Source organism: Gobius niger, assembly GCF_951799975.1.
Source record: "Gobius niger genome assembly, chromosome: 8".
Taxonomy (NCBI): Eukaryota; Metazoa; Chordata; class Actinopteri; order Gobiiformes; family Gobiidae; genus Gobius; species Gobius niger.
Window position 1 is genome coordinate 12601521 of NC_136859.1, and position 22185 is coordinate 12623705.

At 41.8% G+C, this 22185-nt stretch overlaps 1 protein-coding gene across 2 annotated transcripts in view; it reads right to left on the reverse strand.

Moving 5' to 3' along the window:
- adamtsl4 (ADAMTS-like 4) overlaps nucleotides 1-22185 on the reverse strand; it is a 52837-nt gene that overhangs the window by 6781 nt on the left and 23871 nt on the right. For both annotated transcript variants that reach the window (XM_079562287.1, XM_079562288.1), the window contains exons 5-9: nucleotides 20851-20962; nucleotides 7957-8096; nucleotides 5921-6125; nucleotides 3994-4178; nucleotides 2192-2348 (exon numbers count right to left, since the gene is read on the reverse strand). In XM_079562287.1, the coding sequence (XP_079418413.1) occupies nucleotides 2192-2348; nucleotides 3994-4178; nucleotides 5921-6125; nucleotides 7957-8096; nucleotides 20851-20962 (799 nt within the window). The remainder of the gene's footprint in view (nucleotides 1-2191; nucleotides 2349-3993; nucleotides 4179-5920; nucleotides 6126-7956; nucleotides 8097-20850; nucleotides 20963-22185) is intronic.

The following is a 22185-nucleotide window of genomic DNA, read 5'->3' on the forward strand; positions in this document are numbered from 1 at the left end:
TGGGTCCATAGGAATATGCTGGGAGAGCCCAAATGCTAACAACATCTTTGGTCTTTTTGCGTGACTGAGGGCACGTACAAAGACCAGACAGGTACACATCAACTTGTCTAAGCTCAAGTAAGAACATATCTCAGCATGGAAAAACGGTGGCCTGTTCCTTTAAACCAGGATTCAGCCAACAGTTATTGTTAAAGGGACTAAACGGAGATTAAAAATGTTAAAACTAAGTATTTTCCTCCCCCTACATGTTTCAATAATGGCCTAATGTGTAGAATGAGCTCAGACTTGTTCACCACAACTGCCTCTAAAATCCTGCACTGTCACTCAAAAAGTTGTCACTTTGGGTTCAAAGTGTCCTCATACACGAGCTTAATATAGGCTGCAGTTAGGCGTAAGACCTGAGGTGGCAGTAGTGAGTATAAATTGACCAACTTGCATCTAGTCTCTTTAAATTTAATTTCTGTAGTAAAATATTTCCTTTGAATAGCGTAAATATATAATTATTGGGGGCAGCTTTAAACTAATACCATGGATTTCATTGACATGTTTCTAAACTTAAAATCTCCAGGGGACGGGACATTTTGTTGTCTGTAAAGGATGTTATACTTGTAGTTTGTGCAAATTACTAATTGCCACCATTTAACTTGTAATACAAGCGTCACCATATTTTTTTGTGACTAGAACAGAAAAAAAAGTAATGAATAAAGATTAAAACATATGACTAAATAAAAAAACAGCTAAATAACAATGAACAGGAAGGACACCTAAAAACAAGATCCCATGAAGCTAAGCTATGCAGAATGAAAAACATTATTTGTAACTCTGTTGACTAAACTGAATGTAAAATAGATTGCATTGACAACATTTACAGGACATTTTGTGGACTGAAAGAAGACAAAAAGTAAAAAAAAGAATATCAATCAAAATGAACGAATACGACACATCTAGGAGGAGAACTGGGAAAAGGACGATACAGAGTGAAGGAAATAGCGAGCTCAGTGTTGAAACATTAAGGAAAAGGTAATGACTCAGACCAATGATGTAATGGTGATCTCAGCGGATCAGGAGACTAGATACAGCCTGAAAGTAACCCTCCCATGTAGGTCATTGAGAAATGCACTAGACACAGAAACCCCTCCCACCTGACCTAAAGACCCCACCCTCCCGTTATGAGCAATAACATGCCACTTATCCTCCAGTGTCACGCTCCTGCTGTTTGACTAACGGGGAAATACTGTCAGATATATTTGGTCATGGTTGACTAATGGAGCATCTACCCGTGCCAAAGTTCATGAATGTGCACATGTGAACGGACTTTACTCAGTGAATGGCTTTTTATGAACTTATTTGAATAGTTTGTTAAGAAAAGTGTGTAATAGATTTGTAAATTAATTGCATTTGGCCAAGATTATGTGAAATGTTTCATGGTTTCTAACTCTCGCTTCAGCACAAAGGTCCCAGGATCAATTCTCATGGCGTTTACATGTTGTCCTCATATCTAAATCTTTTCCTCACACGCCTAAAACATTAACAATAGGGTAATCCAATGGGTAATAATCTGTATCTGCAAATGCCTGTCATCCGTGTCAATTTATCAATCACATGCACTAACGGTACACTTTGCACTGCCAACTTTGACATTTTATTATTATTTAATTTCATATTCTTTCCTAATTTGATTATCTATATTTTATACCTTGTTGTTCTTGATTGTAATTTATTTCCTGACTATTTGCACCCAATGTTCTTCAGAGCTGTTTTAACAAGTGAATTTGTCCATTGTGACATTAATAAAGTCTTATCTTATCTTAATCCTGATCATAAACTTAGCTCAATATTTGGAAAGAGGTTTCCAGGCTGTGCATAGAAGTTTCTCACTGAAGGGGCCAAATGATACAGTGACAGTGATATACCTCACCTTTGTTTCATATATTCATTGAGTGTTTATCTTATTTAAACAGTTATTTGCACGTTGGTTGGGGAAGATAATTAATTCAAAATGAACAGAAATCTCATATGACCGAATATCTCGATGGAAATTAGTTCCAGAGTAAATCTATGTGTGTTCATTATGTGATACTCATGAAAGAAATAACAGATCCCCTTTGACTTGAGTTTATGCTACAGCCCGAGTGAAAGTAAAACATTTCTCTGTGAAAATGAAAAGTGAGACGAGTAAGGTAGCACTGACTGCGCAGAGGTGCCCTTGCTGCCGGCTCCTGCTCCCTGGGCCTCTCTCTGGGCGGCTCTCTCACTCTCTCCACCAGCCGCTCCCGCTCGGCCTCCTTCTTCTCCACCGGGACGTAAAACTCATAGTCTATGCCGGGGTTCTTCTGGTGGAAAATAATCTGCAAAAGAACAAAAATAGACAGAGCAGCTATCAATATGCTGCACAGAACACTGAGATGCATTAAACGGGTTTTCAGACACTGCCTGACCTAAAAAAAATGTTGCCTTGTATCAATAAGCTTCTGCAATGCATCCCAAATATTCTCAATGGGGTTAAGATCTGGACTCTGTGGCGCCCAAACCATGTGTGAAAATGAAGTCTCATGCTCCCTGATCCAGTGTAGCTACTGGTATTGTATTTTCTTTGCAAAATCCCATTGCTGCAATTATTGGGAACGGATTGGACCAAGACAGTTTTGAGCCTAAAAAGTTCTCACTATTTGACTTGACTTGTACAGGAATGAGGGAACTTTTAGCACAAGACTAACATTGGCCTTTGCTCTGCCTGATCCCGTCAGATCTCAGAAGCTAAGCAGGGAAGGGCCTGGTCGGTACTTGGATGGGAGACCGTTTGTAAACACCAGGAAGCCTGGGGTGAATGTAGTGAGCGAGTGGTTGGTTGGTGGTTGGAGGGACCGATGGCGCAGACTGGTTGCCTTGCTTTCGTCAGTCTACCCCAGGGTGACTGCGGCTACAAGAGTAGCCTACCATCACTGAGTGTGGCGTGAATGAATAATGACTACAGTGTAGTGCTTGACACACTTAGTAATACAGGCTTGTGAAGCACAATACAAGTGTAAGGCATTATCATTATCATTATGGACTTTAGAGACACAGAGGAGGAAAGGAAGGCACCACCTCATGACATCAGCGGGTGAAACAGAGCTTTTGGGAGGTTACAGACTGAATATGCAGAATCACTTGAACATGTATGAATGAAACAAAACATTTTCCATAGAAAGAACATAGTGTTATAAAATGTGTTTACCACAGAGAGGGTATTTTGTAGAAAGCAACTTACTCCATAGTTTCAGGCATTTTTTGACACAAGCAACTCAAACTTTAATTCTATTGTTACAATTTTTTTTAAATCACGTTTTCCTGATCAGAAAGTCTAATCCACCGGAACAGTTTGTTTAAGCACAAGCCACAAAACAACCTCTATTTCCCTTCACAAAGAGGTCAAAGGTTAACAGCTCCTGTAGTTGTGTGGCTGCTCATTTGTGTGATGACTTAAGACTTAAGCCAAGGAAGGTCGTCTAAACACGAGCAGTTATGTGGCATTACATTTTGAGAAGCTATTTTCCAGTGAATATAAATAACAATGCATTGGTTTATGTTTAGGTAACTTTCCTGTCTATCTATATTTGCTGCTGAACATAATATACCACAATAGCGCAAAACAGTGAGCTATCTTTACCCCCTGCGCTGTCTTTAAGTTGCTGGACACAAAGCTGCGGATGACTCCTGTTCTTTAATAAGATCTCTGCCTGGGGACGGAGTTATTATTATTATTATTAAGCTGATATGAGCCAGGCCAAGCTTCTCTACGTCCGCCCTTTATCCAAACTTAATGCTAACAGAAAAAAAAAACGCCGCTTCAGTGCTGTTTATCTGGGAAATCTTGACACTGAGCAGAAAACTCAGCCTGGAGCCTCAGTAAAAGTCATAAAGCTTTAAAATAACCGTGTGTGAGTGATGTTTATCAGTAATTTAATTTAAACCGTGTACATGTTTACTGAACGCCGCATGTGTTTCTCTTACATAAAGCTGCAGCTGAGTGGTGGTTGGTCCGGGAGCTGTGAGGGTCTCCCCCCGCTCCTCCTCCCCCTCTGCGAGCGTTTTGGGGCGGGCGTAGGTGAAGGTGGTGCCCCCCGCTTTGTACTCCCCTGGAGGGTCCACGGCCCAGCGGCCATTCACCACGGACACACCTGTGCCGCTGCGCATGGCTGGAAGACAGAGGCAGGACGGAGTATTTACTCAAGAGGACTGTCAGTTTTATCATAACAGTCTGGTTTATGTTTTAGTAATTATGTAACTCAACAGATAAAACATGAAAGAATGCGAAAATTCAGATAAGATGCGTTTTATCTTCATTGATAAGTAAATTCCACAGACCAAATGATTGAAGTAATTTTTTAAAAACAAGACTCTTTTGTCAAAACATTGAACACAATTAACGGTTAGCAAACAGTTCCTAAAACCTCACTCTCTTTGTCAGAGCATTGGGCAAATTTTCGCTCTTTTTAACATATTTATCACTTACAGCAAACACACAGCATTAAGTTAAAGCAGAACAAAGTAACTCTAGACCCTAGAACAGTGCTTAATTTGTTAATTAGTAGTTTTAGGAACACTTTTGGTCTGAAGTGATGGATTCAGGGAACAGGCCAAAACATTTGCTGAAACACTCTCATTAAACACCATTATATCAGATCAAATCTTTGCCGGATCCTCCTAAATATTTTCCGGATCCTTTTCCCCGAAAAATTACAAATTGGGAACACATTCTATTAGTGCGTATTGCGCCTCTGACCCGGTGCAGGGAAGTTGCAAGTGTGTTTTTCTGGCCAGAAACACCGGGGGAGATGAAAGACCCCCAATCATCCCATCAACACTTGTATTACCCCCAGAGGGACTACGAAAAAGATTTATTATGGTAAACAAGGTACTTAGTTCTTCTTTAACAACACATCTTTATTTGTAAATCCACATTTTCACATAAAGGCTTCTTGAAAAAGCCTCAAGACAAGTGACAAAGACAAGATGAATGCAAGGATGAAAACGCAACAAAAGACCGACTAAAATCTGACCAGAAAAAGTGACAAAAAGTAAGTTTGTAAGTTTATGTCTTTACGACGTTTACAAGTCCAGTGCATTGCCATTTTGGTCCACAGAAAATACAGTTTACAGAAATGTGTGCAATGGTTTAGGAACAGTGTCTTTTCAATCAATCTTATCAAAAAGACCAAAGATGTTGCTAGCATTTAGCCTCTCCTCCTCTCCTCTATGGGGCCATACAGAGGAGGAGAGGCTAAATGCTAACAACATCTTTGGTCTTTTTGCGTGACTGAGCGCATGCACAAAGACTAGACAGGTACGCATCAACTCATCTAAGCTCAGGTAAGAACATATCTCAGCCTGTTCCTTTAAATATTAAAGTGCTTTGTAACTTCCACAGTTGGTCAAAGATAAAGATAAAAACAAGAATAAAAAAAATAGTACACTTACAAAAGTACATTTCACAAGTGCCACTAAACTCTGAATAAACACGCACTTTTCCAAAACCATTTCAAACCAATTCAAAATCATAGAAAAGTACAGAGATAATGCATCTCAGCTGGAGAAAGTGCAAGAAAATCGGGGGCACAGAAAACAGGGCAGGATTAATCCTATTTGCAGTTTGTTTAGTCTAGTCAGCGGAGGATTTTCGGGAGCCCTCATAAGCACTCACTGACAGGCAAACACGCATTCAAATGTTCTCTTGCAGTAAGTTGGAAAAGCACACACACGCCTGCACACTTGACTGGTTTCTTATGGGGCTTCTAACAATACAAGCTTTATTCAGGCTAAGTCTCAGAGGCCACAGAATTTCAATAATTTCTAGGCCAACACACACAACGAGAAAGCAAATCTCTCAAATGCAAAAACATGAGGCGCTTGTTTATGAGTTGTGTTACTTCCAGCTTACCCAGGTAGTTGGGGCTCGCGCGCCTCTCCGTGATGTTAATAAAAGTGGCTCCCGATGGAATGTCCAGGATTTTGTGGTAACCGAGGGGAACGGAGGCGTTTTGATAGCTGCCGGTCACTTTTCGACAAGTCGTCTCCTTCCCGCCGCAAACTCCGCACCGGTCGATCACCGCACCGGAGCCCAGTGTTCCATCGCACCCCTCAGACTGGGAGAGCGGGACAGAGAAAAGATACGTTACGAAAAATGGTGGCATTTCAAGACATTAATTAGTTCAATGAAGGCTATTATGACAAGTTTAAAGAAGGGTTTATGACTATCTTCCATTTTGTTGACGCTATATTGATCTAAAACAGCTCAAATAAAAGGTCCAGTAGTTTCACTTCCTAATCCTCCACGCGAGCTGCCATGAGCCCCTCCTCTTGCTCCCCTTTGCTCTGCAGCTGTTTCAATTAAGAAAAAGAGGGGGGGAGATGCACTGCTGAGCACATGTGGCTGTAGTGAAGCAAAGGTGAAGGTTTTCATTTCACAATGAGAGGATTAAGCTTAGCAAGAGATCTAGATGAGAGGAAGACATTTCCTGGCTACGTAGGATCTCAGGAGGAGCTGTTTGGGAGCTGTTGCTACGCTGCTAAGAACAGCCACTGGAGAAGATACAAAGATTACTCAAAGAAGTGGCTCAAAACACCATGCCAGGTTTTTGATGAGAGAACATTGTCACATGGTAAAAAGCTCTACAAAGTTGATTTTGCATAACACCCCCCCTCTTGAATACAGCTCAGTGCTCAAATAGAAACACCGCCCCATGCACTTCTCCTATTGGTCACTCCCCTCATGCTCTAAGTCTCTAACTCAGTTGAGCCTTACCCAAATCTACAAGCTCAAAATGGCGACAAAAATCATGAAATAAAAAAGGAAATGAGGATGGAAAAGCAGTAAAAAAAAAAAAGCATCAACGGACAAAAATGCAACAAAACAGGTGACAAAAAGATGAAAAAGCAAAAAAAAAGCAACAAAAACACAACAAAATGGATGACATAAATGCAGCAAAACAGGCAAGAAAAAAATGATAAAAAAGCAACAAAAAAGTGAAAAAATAGCACCAAAAATACAATGAAAAAGTGATGACAAAGCAGCGATAATGCAAGGAAAAATCTTAGCTTAGCTTTCAAATGAGATGTTATACTCTGGCCTTTAGCCTGTAATCTCTAGTCAAGGAGCATTTAGATTTGGGTAAAGCTGAACTGGAGAAAATGTGCTCAGGTAAGGCGGGGATTAAGAGGTTATCTAATCACATTAAAGTATTACGCAGCAGAACAAAAGGGTATAGTGCACATGAATTGTGCTATAATAGAAATTGTGAATAAATGTTTTTGGTATATTGCTCAACCCTACACTGAACCTTGAGTATTCCCAAAAGCAATTCCCAGACAAGTCATTTTATTTTAATATTTATGCACAGAGTCTGTTAAAATGACTGTTATAGGGATGTTTTTTTAATCATAATTTCAACTTTTTGGCAATTTTACATAATATTTTACAAGTTTAAGTCATATTTGGGCCACGACTTGTCATCCCAGGGTGGTTGTGGGTCCCATACAAGTTGACAACAACTGAACTTGCATATACTGTAAAACTGTGGAGACAAATTTTCTATGCGGGACCAAAAGCAAAACAGAGAGAAGAAGGAGGGACCGGGGAATGCGGGGCAGTAACAATGAAAAGAAGATATTTTCCAGCATTGTTAACATTTCACATGCACTCGTCTGCCAGTGTTTATTTCACTGCTTCGTGCGTAAATCATTAAGCTGCCAAATAATCAGGAGGACAGAATGAGAGCGAAAACATGTGCAAATGAGCGAAAGTGAGAGCCTGACGACGCAAAGAGGCCCGGGACGGGTTGGAACCGCCTCTGAATCCCGATGCCAAGCGCTCTAATCAAAGTCTGGTCTTTCTCAAGCGCTGGCTAGACACCTTTTACACATCAATGAGGCATTTCACACACACGCACAACAAGGAGGCATCGCAAACGAACTCACCAGACACTGTCCCTCCACGCACACGTCGTTGGTGCTGGAGTTGAAGCAGGACGTCCCATCGCGGACTCTCTCGGCCTGGCGCACGTAGAAGCGGTACCCGGACGGCCGGCAGGTCAGCTCGCACTGCTTCTCCGGACCAACTGTGAAGAGATAAAGTAATAGTGTGTTGTTAGGTTGACAAAAGAGTCTATTTCATTTGCCTTTGTCACTGTAGGTTTGTGAACTTTGGCAGTGAGGAGATACAGTCCCGAGATGAATGTCTTTCCATGTGGGCAGGAAACCGAGGCGAGACATATCGCTCCTGTCAGACTGGGCTGGAGTGATTAGCTCTCCCCCTGCTCACTGGCGCAGGGTGCACAGCTGCTCCATCCCGAGAGATACTTTCGCCAAAACGAGGTGTAAAAGGGAAGCGCGAGGGAGGCTTAGATTTATGACAGGACCAACAGGGCGCACTACAGGAGCCGGGGAACGTGGAAAGAGAAACTAAAGACGGAAAAAAAAAAATGAGAGGCTTTACTGTAGGAAAGGAAATTGCGGAGGAGCACGAGCGGAGCACGAGCGGAGCATGAGAAATAAGAAGTGAAGGGACGGTAAAGAAGGGCAGCACAAGGTTTAATGCTTTTGAACGAGAAAGAACAAATTAGTAAAAACATCTACGGGTAAATGCAATTAAATGCCAAAGCAATGGGCCTTTGGTATTTGGTAATTCAAAAGGTCCACCACTACCTATGTGTCCTTGGACAAGACACTAATCAAGCCTTGCTTCCAGTGTCTACCCAAATTGTTGGGTAAAGCTTGACTGGAGCTTACAGCCTATAGGCCAGTGTTAAGTCTCATTTAAAAGTCAAGACCTGCAAAATTAATCTAAACTTTTTCCTTGTTGTCATGTTTTGTGTCATCGCCACTTTTAAGTCTTTGATGTCTTGTTTTTCGTCGCTATTCTGACGCTTTTTTCACGAAGCTTTTAGGGTAGGCAAATGTCAGGCTCCATCATAGAACCTCTGGCCCTGGAGATGACTTTGACAAACATATTTACACAAATCAGAGATCACATGCCTGTTAAAGCAAGAGCTGAATAAGCTGTAACCCCTAATGTCGCTCGGTCTGCTCCGTTCCTTTTCTTGTGATGAAGTGAATCTGCTGCTGCTGTGTCTGCAAGGAACTGATTTTATAAGGGACTTTAATGTATTATGTATTTTTATTATATTTGCTGTGTATGTATTTGAATGTGTGAGCAGCCAAAGGCAAATTTCTGCCATCATTGTGCATGGTAGATAATAAAGTTTTTCTATTCTATTCTAAAGTAGTTGTACATATGATGTACAACACTGGCATTTGTATAAAGTAATGCTTTACTTTGGCCACATGGCCACAATTGGAGGGTCCGGGCCTTGGTCTTTTGATGATGAAGAAAATCGCTTCTCCACCAGGCAAACTCGCCCTGTTTTAGGGTTTGGGTGATGCCAAACTGCAGAAAATGTGCTCTGTTCGGGTGGGGGTTAAAAGGTTAAGATCTCGTTCAAGTGTCTTTCCCATTGAGCTACAAAATCTTGGCTGTAAAAACCCAACTAGCACATTCATATGTTAATTTAGTGAGAGAGTTTAGTACAAAAAGTGTTAATTGGGGGGAAAAAAGTCCCAGACTCAGCACTGACCTTTTAGTTAACCTCTCCCTTTGAAATAAACCCCCGCAATTATCTATTATTATTTCTTGTTAGCAAAAAATGCAAACATCAGTAAAGCCTTCCCCTATTACGTATTTGATATAATTGGAGTTGTTTATATTGAAAGAAAGTGTGAGAAAGGTTAACGCAGCCTCCCATGCTCTCTCGATCCTCCGCCTGTGCAGCAATTAGCCTTAGACTTAAACAAAGACTGAGATAGTCAAGACAAATGAGCGAGTGGTTACGCCGCCGGTGATCCTTTTTGAAGTATCGTCCCGGTCAGTCGCAGGGTTAAAAGCCCGGGGCATTGTGGGATATGTGTGAGTGAGATCATGGCTGGCGTAAAGGGGGTCAGTAGATTTAGCTGCAGATGGAAGGGGAGGATCCTCTGTCACCGCTGGTTCAGGGGTTAAAAGGACGAATTCTGCTTCTGAAATGGCAACTCACCGCCGCGGTCTTAAATTTCATGAAGCGTGTTATGGCAGGGCTACACTCAGGGGTCACACCGCGGGTCGTCGGACTAAATCAAACCTGAAATGATTACACCTTTTCACTTGTCATAGGTAGAGTTCACATCACAATATAACAGTCAAAAGAGCCCATAGATTCATATCGAGGTGGAGGATAATTCTGTGGTAGAATCTGCCTTTTATTGTCTAACTGCAGATGTTTTGACCTGGTTAGGGTTAGTATCTCTGTAATAACCGGGTCTATCAACATAAAACAAAAACTGTCCTCCCTGCCAGCACAAATTAACTGAAATCATTCTCGTCTATATATTGTCAATCAGCAATAGCCTTGTTCAGTTAGCCCGGCTAGCAAGAATACATGTTTTTCCTCTTCTTTACAAAGACGTGTACAGTAGTCTGGGACCAGGCGTGGTTTCTCCGAGTTCCGGATGGGCGTGATTGACAAAGCATATTAACCCATCTGATGTATGTTTTGGACAAGGAAGTTTGTGGTTTTACGATGGCATCGGTCAGCAGAGCGGAGGCAAATGTGAACGATACTCGTTGTTTTGCCACAAAAGCGTAGGGATACAAGGAGTCATCCTTAAATCCTGGTTCAGATTATAAACGTAGAATTCAACACGAATGTGCAACAGCTGTTTCAATCAATGTACGTCTTTAATTTGGTCTTCCTGTTGTGACAACGTGGTCTGTGATTGAATCGCTAAAAAGTTTTTGAGACTTGATTGGCTGAAACAAAAAGCAGGTGTGAATGTCTGGCCATGAAATCGTTCAATCACAGGCAAGCTTGTAGACCCAATAAATAACAAAACATCACGATTAAAATACATAAAGCAAGAGCATGAATCACATTCAGCAGAACTTGTTTTCATGTCAACAATCAATGGAATGGATTACAATTGCATGATATTGCTTGTAGTAGCGGACTGGATTGGCTTGGTCCTCCTCTTTCTCAACTGTTAGGAAACTTAAAGCAGTACTAAGTAACTCATGCCCCTAGAGGCCATAAGCGCCACTGCAGGAGTCGTAGCATGTTGCGTTTCTTAATTGTCCGTGAGAGTAAAAACTACGCTGACAGAAAAGACAAAGGGAGAGAGCAATATTTTACATCCAATTACACAAAGGAGATACATTATTTCTCTCAAACTTGGCTGTAGATACTGTTTTAGTGGCGCTAGCCCACGGTTAACTTTGTCCGTAAGCCTGTTAGCTTCTTTGTGATTCTACTAGTGTGTATTGGGGCCTCCGACCCAGTGCAGGCAAAGTTGCAATTGTGGTTTTCTGGTCAGAGACACCAGGGGGAGATGAAAGACCCCCCAATCATCCCATCAACGCTTGTATTACCCCCAGAGGGACTACGAAAGGGATGTATTAAGGTAAACAGGTTACTTAGTACTGCTTTAAAATAAAACAACATTTTAAACCATTTCTTACAGATTTCCAAACTACTGTGAGATTATCGCAGGTCAAATAATCCACAAATTGTGTTTTTTGACAGAGAAAAATCTGTTTTCTGAGGCGTCTACAATCCAGCGTCTTGCAAAGTGAAGGGCCCATCTCAGAAAGTCTACAACAAAGGGAAAGGGTCAAATACCTGACCTCTTGCCCTCACCGTAGAGTCTCGATGTAGAAAGCACAGTGGACTCAAGCCACAACCAAACACTTTTTAAAGGAAGTTTCCAGCCAGGTGCGATCTGAGGCTGGTTTTACTATGTTTACTCCAAAAGAGTATGAGGGTGTTTACCTTTTTGAAAGACCCAACGAGGTCTACGATTGACGGGATCTTTTGTTTGTTTCATGGGTGTAGTCCGTATGTCAATCCATGGATTTACTCTGGGTACATGAGTTTCCTCCCATCGTCCAAAAACATGCATATATTAGGGGGAACTAACAAATCCCATCCTGAAGAATTCACTGGATATTGTATTTTGTTCTGGGTTTCACTTCAGGGGGAGACCAATCAGTTTCTGTTGTGCCTGAGGATACATGTGATATGAACTGAGCCATGCTGAAAAACATGGAAATTATCACAAATACTTTCCCCTGTAAAAGACCGGAGGCTCCACGATTACATCACTGTTTGCAAATGCACTCAACGCCGTCGCTCTGACCCCTCACTCCATCCAAGGATATTCGCATATTCATCATCAGAAAAGGCCTAAGTGGGATTTCCAGGCTCACACTCTTGGCACACGTTCTCATTCATTGTGTCATAGTTTATCTTTGAGAGATTAAACTACAGACAGTGACAGCAGCCAGAGGGGGAGAGGTGAGGCCTGTCATCTGCTTTCTGCACGTTATCTTTACCATTGCATCCTCATAATGTCACTCCGACTATGCTTTAGATTGTCTTATTATTTCTATCTTTCATGCTGCAGTCTGACACTAAAACCATATGAAATCAACTGGTAAAACGTGTACAGATGGATGTGATTACTTCCTGAACCCACTGGATCTAGCCAGAGCTCTCGTCTTTCTAACTTGCATTTGTGGGTGATGCTTAGTGCCTTTCTGCATCTGTCAGTGGCCACTGGTTCCCCTCACTGGCTGACAGCTCCCCCAGTCCGAGCTTAGGGTGCAGACAGTGGAACATATGTTGTCTAAATATACTTCCCCCCTACTATCTCTCGATCTAAACAAACTCCAGCAGCGGCAGAGAAAGCCAGAGGCAGCGTGGACAGGAAGGGAGCAGGATGGGGCGTGTGCGCAGGAGGGATGAGCCCTGGAAAAAAAGTGGTGGTGGTAAAAAAAAAAAGAAGAAAAAATCATGTAAACAACACCTCAAGTCGTGGTTTTCAGTGACGTCATTGTGAGGGAGTAACCCATGGGAACGAACTGTATATAGAGTTGAGATTAAAGTCGACAAAACCATTCATCAATTGGGGTACAATCCGTAAAATTTTTAAATATATTTTAAAATGTAAAATACTGGAATTATTGTTTCCTGTGTCATTACCAGTAGTGTTTTAGATTTTGTAAGGTTTGGGAGGATTGCCTTCTTGTGTGACTGTATACGTGATGGCTGTACATTGTCCTGATAAATAAATAAATAAATAAACTCTGCTGCAGCTCTTTTCATTCGTTTTTTTTATATTATAAAATGTTGGTCTATGGAATTATCTACTGCACCTACTATTTACTGTGACCTACCTCCTAAAATGGCTGGTTTCAATGGTAACTCTATACAACAATTGGTAACACTTTGTTTTACAGTACCTTGATACATTGTACCAAAATTGTAACTAAATGTGTACAATGTAATGTGCCCTGTAACAATGTGTTATAACTTGTACCTATGGGTTAGATACACAGTGGAATAACATGTATTCGTTGTTTGTAGGTACATAACGTAATAAGACATAACTCGAACCCTTAAGCCCTAACCCTAAGGGTCTCGTGTCCTGTTACATGATGTACCTACAACGTACTAATTCAAGTTATTCCATTGTGTATCTCACCCATACATAGGTAAAAGTTATTACATTATTATTATTGTTGCAGATTGTTATATGATTTGACAACTTACTAAAATATTGTTTATTTGCTTCTAATTTATGTGTATTGGCTTTTTATTGGCATAAATCAACAAATTAGAATAATTGTAGTTCCTTCTAATTAGATTTTGTAAAAGTCGCTCCAGATGATGTCACCTAAAAACTATGAACAAGTTTTGATAGTGTCTGTGGCTCAGGACGTATGTAGAAATGAAGCCTCTGTAATCGAATAATACTGTACAGGCCACAGCCTTTTGCCACTATATTAAGGAAAGGATAATCTCACCTTAGTTCATTTTGTTCTGTTTGACTTTGTTGCTGGTTTTGCTCCAAGCAGACGGGTCAAGAAGCTTTACACAAACCAGGTCAAAACACACGCCTTTTGACAGTTTAACAGCAAATATTCGGCATGAATTCTTACTTGCCCTTCACCTCAATTTTAAACGGCTGTGCCCTTATGTTATGACACGCAAACGCAACCAAATTGAAAATGACAAAGAGGGGTCGGGGTCAGGGGTGAGGAAAAGCAGAACATCCCTTTTGAGGTTTACAGTTGGCAGTTTTACTGTAGCTTCCCTGCGACAAAACTACAACTCTTCAGCCTGGAGAGGCAAAGTCTCTGACATTTTTGTTTATTTAAATCAGACGCATAGATCAAGGATGTATTTATTCTTCTTAACATATTTCAACTGTTTACTGTCGCAGACCTTGCATCTATAATACTTTCCTCATGTACAGTAAGAGGAGGCAAGCACGGAAAAAAACTGGCCTTAAACACTGAATGAATGTGTGCAAATAGCCACCGATGAATGATAAACAAATGTAGGGGTAGGCAACGTCGGGCCCGGGGGTCAAATTCGGCCCTCCAGCATAAAACCTTTGGCCCCCAAGTGAATTTAGAAGAACCATTTATTCATAAAACACATGAAAAGGACTCTAAAATGTGGAAAATGCTGTCAGTATTTTCACCTTTCCCAGCAAAACTACCCATTGGGTCATATATTATGTGCAAAACTTATATTTGTAGAAAAAAGGTACTTTACATTTTGTGTGTTTCGGCCCTTGGTATTTTGGCAATGAAGAAAATTGTCCCTCCATGACACAGACTTGCCTACCCCTGAACTAATGATTAACTAAAATGGACACGGTACGGTAGTACAGCGGTTAGCTCCTGTGCCTCACAGCTAGCAGGTTCGGGTTCGATTCCCACCTTTCTGTGTGGAGTTTGCATGTTCTCCCCGTGTCTGCGTAGGTTTCCTCCAGGTAATCCGGTTTCCCTTTCCACAAAAAACATGTACAATAGGCCATGATGAATGAGAGTGCAACTGGGGGATGACTGATGGAAATTAGCCCAAGACTACAATTTGGTGTGGCTTGTTCATTAACGTGCACTGTTCCTACAAAATAAACCAATAAACTAAACTAAACTTCCAATATGAAATGAATGTCTGACTGGAATCCCTCCATTTGATTGAACTGATTTCCACTTGTGCACTGGTTCACACATTTTTCCTCACTTTTCAAAATAAATGACACTCCGCACTAGTTCATCTCACAAAATATTTGACCTTCAAAAGTGCCACCATACCTAGATCAAGATAAATTGACAAAATTATGTCTAAACTGTCAAATCCATGTTTAAACAAGAAAAGAACCAACCTAAAAAGAATTACTAAAGCATGAATTGCAGAAGACCAGTGTGGATTTGCATGTGGTCATAATCGAACAGTAATGATGGCTACTCTGCTACTGAAAATGAAAGAAGTAATCTACCGGCTGGCATTCTCCACGACCGATACATCGCTCATTCGTAGCATCTCAAACGGGTTCTCTCTGAATCTGTGGAGTCCTGCCTCGAAGGTACATTAAGACCAAGCAGAAGAAACACTTTCTCTCTGTATTGACCAGAATGACAAAGATGTACAACTTGCCAGGCTACAACACTTAACCGTCTGTATATAACACACCTGTCCCCTTGTAAAGCAGAAACGCACGATCATAAAGTACATTATACACAGTCTTAAACACATGACTGCAGTGACTAATGTACCGCAGAGTCTGGGAATACCCCTCGTCCCCAGCGGCCGCAGGAGTACACAGACATACACAGTTTACTTAGCGAAGTGGAGGAGTATCTTCTCTGCAGCAGACTTCGACCAAACCCAATTTTAAAAAAAAAGTGCCGCATGTCAAAGCCATTAGGCATGAATCAGCCCTGTGCTATTTATAATGCACAGTTCCTCCCTGCAAAATCAAGCGAGGTTGTATAACACGTTGAACAAAATCTAAATATAAAATTAACTGAATGATTTACAAGTCGAGAGAGACAAAATCCGATGTTGAAACGTGCATAATTAACATGTTCTTGGAAACGCCTTCAGATAACATTTTGCAATAGGTTTGTTGACAACATGAAGTTTGTATGAAAGAGTAAAATGCCCTGAGTATAAACACCAGGCATGTGTTTGTTGTGTATAAAAACAAAAGGTTTGAAAAGAACCAGATTGTAAATAAACGTGTGTGTGTGTGTGTGTGTGTGTGTGTGTGTGTGTGTGTGTGTGTGTGTGCGTGTGTGTGTGTGTTTTTTTTTCTTAGATTATTACAACATTTCAAATCTTACAAAATGGAACAACATTTTTAGGAAGTGGAAAAAATATACTATTACAAAGATTCTTTTGGCTTGTGCAATTAACCCCTTAACCCCCACCTGAACCAAGCACATTTTCTCCAATTTGGCTTTACCCAAATCTAAACGCTTCTTGAAAAGAAGAGTAAAATAGCAGCAAAAATGTAAAAAAAAAAAACATTTTTGAAAAGCATTAAAAAATACAACAACAGCAAAAAAACGCGACAAAATGCAACAAAAAAGGCGAGAAAAAAGTGATGGACAAAGTCATAAAAAAAGTGACAAAAAATGCCACAAAAAGCTGACAAAAACAACAAAAAGGCGAGAAAAAAGTGATGAAACAGCAACAAAAACGCAACCAAACCCAAAACAGAAATGTGACAAAAAAGTGACGACAACGTAGCAACAACCCAAGGAAAAATCGCAACACTGGCCTATAGGCTGTAAGCTAAAAAATCAAGAAGCTTTTAGTTTTAGGAAAAGCTGAAATGAAGAAAATGCATTTTGTTAAAGTGGGGGTTAAGAGGTTAAAGCTGCTCTGCTGGGGGCCGGACATCGCCGGTCCGTCTCCATAGAGATGCTGCTGCCCAGCTTTGATTACAGGAAGCCAAGTATGAAGTTAAAAAACAATAGGTCATCTTCAAATTTGATAACACGTGGCAAAAATAGTATTGCTTGCGCCTAAATAAGCATCAGGAACACGTCTCTGGCAGATTGATCATGAATCATGCATCTGCAGTTTGGCGACAAACTCAGAGCTACGGCTTTAGCCCCCAGAGGGTATCAGCATATTTTGACTACTTTGCCCAATCCCTGTCTTTATCACAACTGTTTGTCTTCCTGTTGCCTCTCCTTTCCCCACCTCAGGGACACATTTTAAAATAAGACGTGGTGGAGCAGAGGACAAGGCCACGCGGCTGATACAGAGAATCAGCAGGACAAGTTGGGATAAACTCTGGAATTCGGAGCTCTTTTCCCGTCTGGAAAAAGGGTGGTGGGTGAAGAGGAAAGGCCCCCACGTGTTTTCGCAGACAGTTTGACTCCGGAGTTGATACCCTGCTGATGACTCGCGGGGCAGCAGTGCATCAAACAGCGCTGCCCTGGACGTCACAGGGTAGAATATATCTAAACACAAAGGTCCTGAAGGTTGACTGTTCCCATGAGAAAAACAGGAAATATTTGCCACATAAATAACCTGTGTTATCTGACAAACTCCTAAAGCACGCACCGCAATGGCTGGATGGAATCAGAGTTACTTTATAAATCTCGAGGGGATTTATTTTGTTGGAACCGACATTTTATTGCCAAAAAAGAATGAGGAAATAAAACATCTGAAAGAGACTAAACTGAGTCATTAAAAATCTATACATAACAAAAAGTATGAACGTTTTGAAGAACTAAACCACAAAAAGAATGAGAAATAGCCAGGGAGATATTACAAAATATGTAAAATAAACATCACTCTAAATATGACCAGTATAGTAAGCAGTAACTGACTGTAAAAATGTCGTCATATGATACTGTACTGATGGGATGACATGAGCTGCTCTGATAGTCAAAACACAAAGATAAGTGAGGCTGTTTCGCCAAAAGGAGTAACAGTTTCAGGTTATTAAAATGATCTCTATCTACCCTTATTCATTAATGATACTTGTTGGTCGTCTTTCCAAGCATTTCTGTAATCTAACCAGATATGATAAGGTGGTTCTCATAAGGTTTTGCACAGCGGACAGCTTTGCCAATTCATTTTCATGCAGTTCCATCATGTGTCTCTATCATCCATTTTACTAAGCTTAATTCGAAGCCGGTTCACAGAGGTCAGCCTGAAGGCTATCCACGCACATTTCCTCCAGCCCTTCTGGGAGGATCCTGTCATCCTGAGATGGCACCAGGCCAGCACAGAGACATAGTACCTCCATCATGTCCTGTAGGCCAATCCCTGGAGCCTTCTCCCAGTGGGACACGCCCCGAACGCCTCCCCATGGAGTTGACCGAGGCATCAGGAACAGATGCCCGAGCCACATCAGCTGCTTCTCTCGACGCGGAGGAGCAGAAGCTCTACTCTGAGCTCCTCCTGGGTGACTGAGCTCCTCTATCTCTGAGGGTGTGCCCAGCCACACTGCGAAGGAAACTCATTTTGGCCGCTTGTATCCATGAGCTTGCCCTTTCAGTCACCCTGACCCATAGATGAGGGTAGGAACGTAGATTGACTGGTCAATCCAGAGCTCTGCTTTTCAACTCAGCTCCTTCTTTACCACAACAGTCCGACATCACTGCCAACACTGCACAGATCCGTCCCATCCATCCATGACTACTGAATAAGACCCCGAGATACTTGATCTTCTCCACTTGAGCCAAGGACCCACCACCAACCTGGACAGGGGAGGTCACCTTTTCCGATCAAGAACCATGGCCTCGGATTTGGAGGTGCTGATTTTAATCATGTATCTTGTAGCGTATAACTTATATCTTGTAGTGTATAACTTGGTAACAAAGTATGAATACCTGGACTAGAACCAATAATTTAACTCTTTTCCTGACCTGCCAATACACAGTAGGATTCTTTTAATAGACATTTGGGACTGCTGTCACACACACACGTTTATTTTGTCTAACCAAATTGAACTACTCTACATTTGATGATTAGAAAGGTCTTACTAAGAGTCTTACAAAGCGAATCAACGAATCAAGAAAGGAGAAACAGTAATATGACTGATTTCTCTGGTATGTTTGTATAGGTGCTCTTGGGAGAAGGATCTTTTCAACAGGCCTTTAACTAGTAGCTGGCCAAGCTAAGAAGAAAGGAGTTTGAATAATGTACAGTGCGACGCCCAGTTTCTATAAAAATAAACTACAGAGATCCAAACCATTGGTCTTAGGAGTCACACATAACTGTCCTGAATTTCCAATGTGCTTTTGTTGACTTTCTTATATTGTTTTAGCTAACGTGACTCTTTAGACTTTGCTGCCTTGTTTTGCCTGGAAACATCCACACTACAGAGGGGTATCGTTCAGGCTAGGGGATTTTGCTCATGACTTTTCCTTCATGACGTGTTTGCATGTTCGAAAACCAAAGGCAATAAGCAGTAAATGACAGTTGTTTCTTTTGCTTGCTACCACACAGCAGGATCCGGCCTGCGCGTCTCTACAGTTGGAGGAGCTGCTGATCTTGCGTCTCTGGCCGAGCAGACGCGAGAGCAGCTGATAGAGCGATCCCAAGAGCGCAGACAGATGGACACACAAACAGACATGCTGCGACATTCCTCATGCTCCGGGCACCATCATCTCACTACCATTAGCGCCTACTGCCAAAAAAATACTCCCAGTCAGAAGTGTGTAGTGTACTTTCGGTGTGAAGTTTGCATGTTCTCCGCGAGTCTAGCAGGGTTTCATTTGGGTGATTACATTTTCCACATCAACCATTGGCTAGAACCTCCAACCTGACAGCCCCGAGCAAACCTAACTCTAGAAATGCCCAGTGTTCCTAACAGATTAGGAGCAATGGGTCTAATCTTGGACTCCCATTTCCCAGTCATGTTAAAAAGATCAATGGCACAGCACACGGCAAATTTGAACAATTTCCGAATCATAAGGGACTGTATATCCTTCCATGCGGCAAATGTATTTACGCACGCAATGATTTTCTCTTTGCTTAGAAACAAAACGTTACCCTTAAGATGATCATTATTAAGATGATGTTTGTGCACAATTTTTAGCTACTCAAACCACTCAGCTCCAAGTCTAAACACAGTTATTTCAGGGTCAGCTTCTGTTGATATGACCTTACAGCTGCATGAATGCGTGCCCATTTTATTCTATATTTCTTTTTTTTCTCTCTCCCTTAATCCTCTCTTCCTTCCCTCTTTTGTTTTTTTTCTTCAGTCTCCATTCCAGCCTTGGCCAATAGACAGTCTCTGCTCTTCACGCTGTGGCCATACAGCATAAACTTGTCCGACTACCAAAGCCACATTGACTTATCTCTTCCTGGTAAAGTGTCAAAAAGCGACTACTGCCTCTCAGCTCACCCTCCTGTCTGTGTCATCTATCTCACAGGGTAGGAATCCGCGCTCCAGTCAGTGCAGGGAGGGGAGGCTTGGCAAAGAGGCGCAGTTGGACAATTGAGGGGAAAAAGAGAGAGGAGGGCGAGAGTTTTGTACGAGGCATAAAGTGGGATTGAATTTGCGGTCGCTCGTTCTCTGGGTCTCGCGCCACCCTCGATGCTGCGCGCGGGCCGGTTCCAATCAGGGAGGAGGGGACGGGACAGGGAGGTGGAGAGCTGCCAAAGGGCTGTAACAGGAGTAACTTTAACTTGCTTTAAACACATTGGACTAAATGTCACTCCTCCCCTCTTCCATTCAAAGCTTACAGTCAAGTTGGAGATGCAAAATATGTTTGAATCTTTTCTTATTTTGTATATTCCCCAAAGAGCTGGACTCGATCCCCGTTTTAAAACAGCAGTGTCTTAGTTCAGAGGTTAAATGCTTAAAGTAGCACGGATGAGGTGGAGAGTTGCCAAGGAGCAGCAATAAGGTTAACTTAAACTGGCTTAAGCCCAGTGAACCGATGTTACTCCCCTCCTCCTCTCCATTCAAACCCAGCCATAAACCTAATCACACTTTGAAACCTTACGCCAGCCTTACCCTCAGTGAAGGGCTCCCAGTTGTAGAGGCGTCCCATAAATTCCTGATCATTGAAGGCCGCGCACTGCTCCGCTCTCGTGTCCTGCGTGCCCGCTCCTCCTCCTGCACACACCTGGAAGGCAAAGCGAGAAAACCAAAGCGTCAAACCAATATGAAATCATGAACGGCTGTTTCCCCCAGTCCCCAAGGAGGTGAGGGTGGAGCGGAGCGTTGTGCGAGGAACAGCAGCTAATAATGAAGGAAAGGATTAAGTTAGAGGTACGACACACTTAGGAGAACTATGCGAGGAATAGGCGCATATGGAAATGATATATTTTTTGGAAGCGCAGGGAGACATAAATCGTCCAGTGCATGACCATAGGGAGAGAAAGCAGCAGAGAGTGCATGTAGCGGTATGTGCGTGTTTAAGCTAGTTGAAGCAGGACACTTATGGCACAGTACGGTCCGGGCAGCTTTAGCATACCTAACCTGAAACCACAGATGAAATGTCAAGGAGAAATGTGCAGAGGTGGGTCGAGGAGCCACAAATTGTACTGGCATGGCTTCAAAATAATGTCACATGGGAATCAAGTTGAAGAAGTGCATTTTTCGACTGGTTTCAATGCAACCACTGGCTTATGTTTTAGTATTGGTGTGTTATGTAAGTTGGGAGAGCCGAAGCTACTGTTAATCGTTTATTCAAAAGATATGAAATTGTAAATCATCGAAATATGAGCCCGACTGTATCGCTTAGGACTGACACATTACATCAGGTAAAATATTCAGCAAAGCCACAAGGACGCGGGACAAGAATGTTGGAGCGCTGAGCCAAACTAATGAAAGACCACACAGGCGAAAGAGAAGGATATGGAGGGAAGCGGAGAACTCAGCGGAGCGCAGATCTGCACTGGCCCAGTGTCATAATAATGGAAACTGAATGTGACTTAAACTGGAGACCTCCTTGTCCGGTTTAGATGTCCTGCTGATTGAGCCACAAATACAATACTGAAGTCTACACCCAATGAAACAAAGGTTTTTTTTTCCCCTACATAAACTCCTTGTGTTTGGAGTCAAATAATCTCCGGCACAGAAAATGAAACCAGAGCGTTTCCCAGAATGTTACTGTTGCAGAAACATTTGTCAAGAGTTTGCCAGTCATTGCTTTTTCATGTATCTGGAATTTCTGAAGTAAAACATAGTGAATGAATACTCTGTACATCGGTTCTCAAACGTTTCACACCTGATCACATATTCACTTTCCAACAAACACCAGACTTAGAGCAAGGACTAAAATAGACCAAAGATAAAAATGAGTTATGTTTAAACTGGGTGTAAAATGCAGGATGCCACGATGGG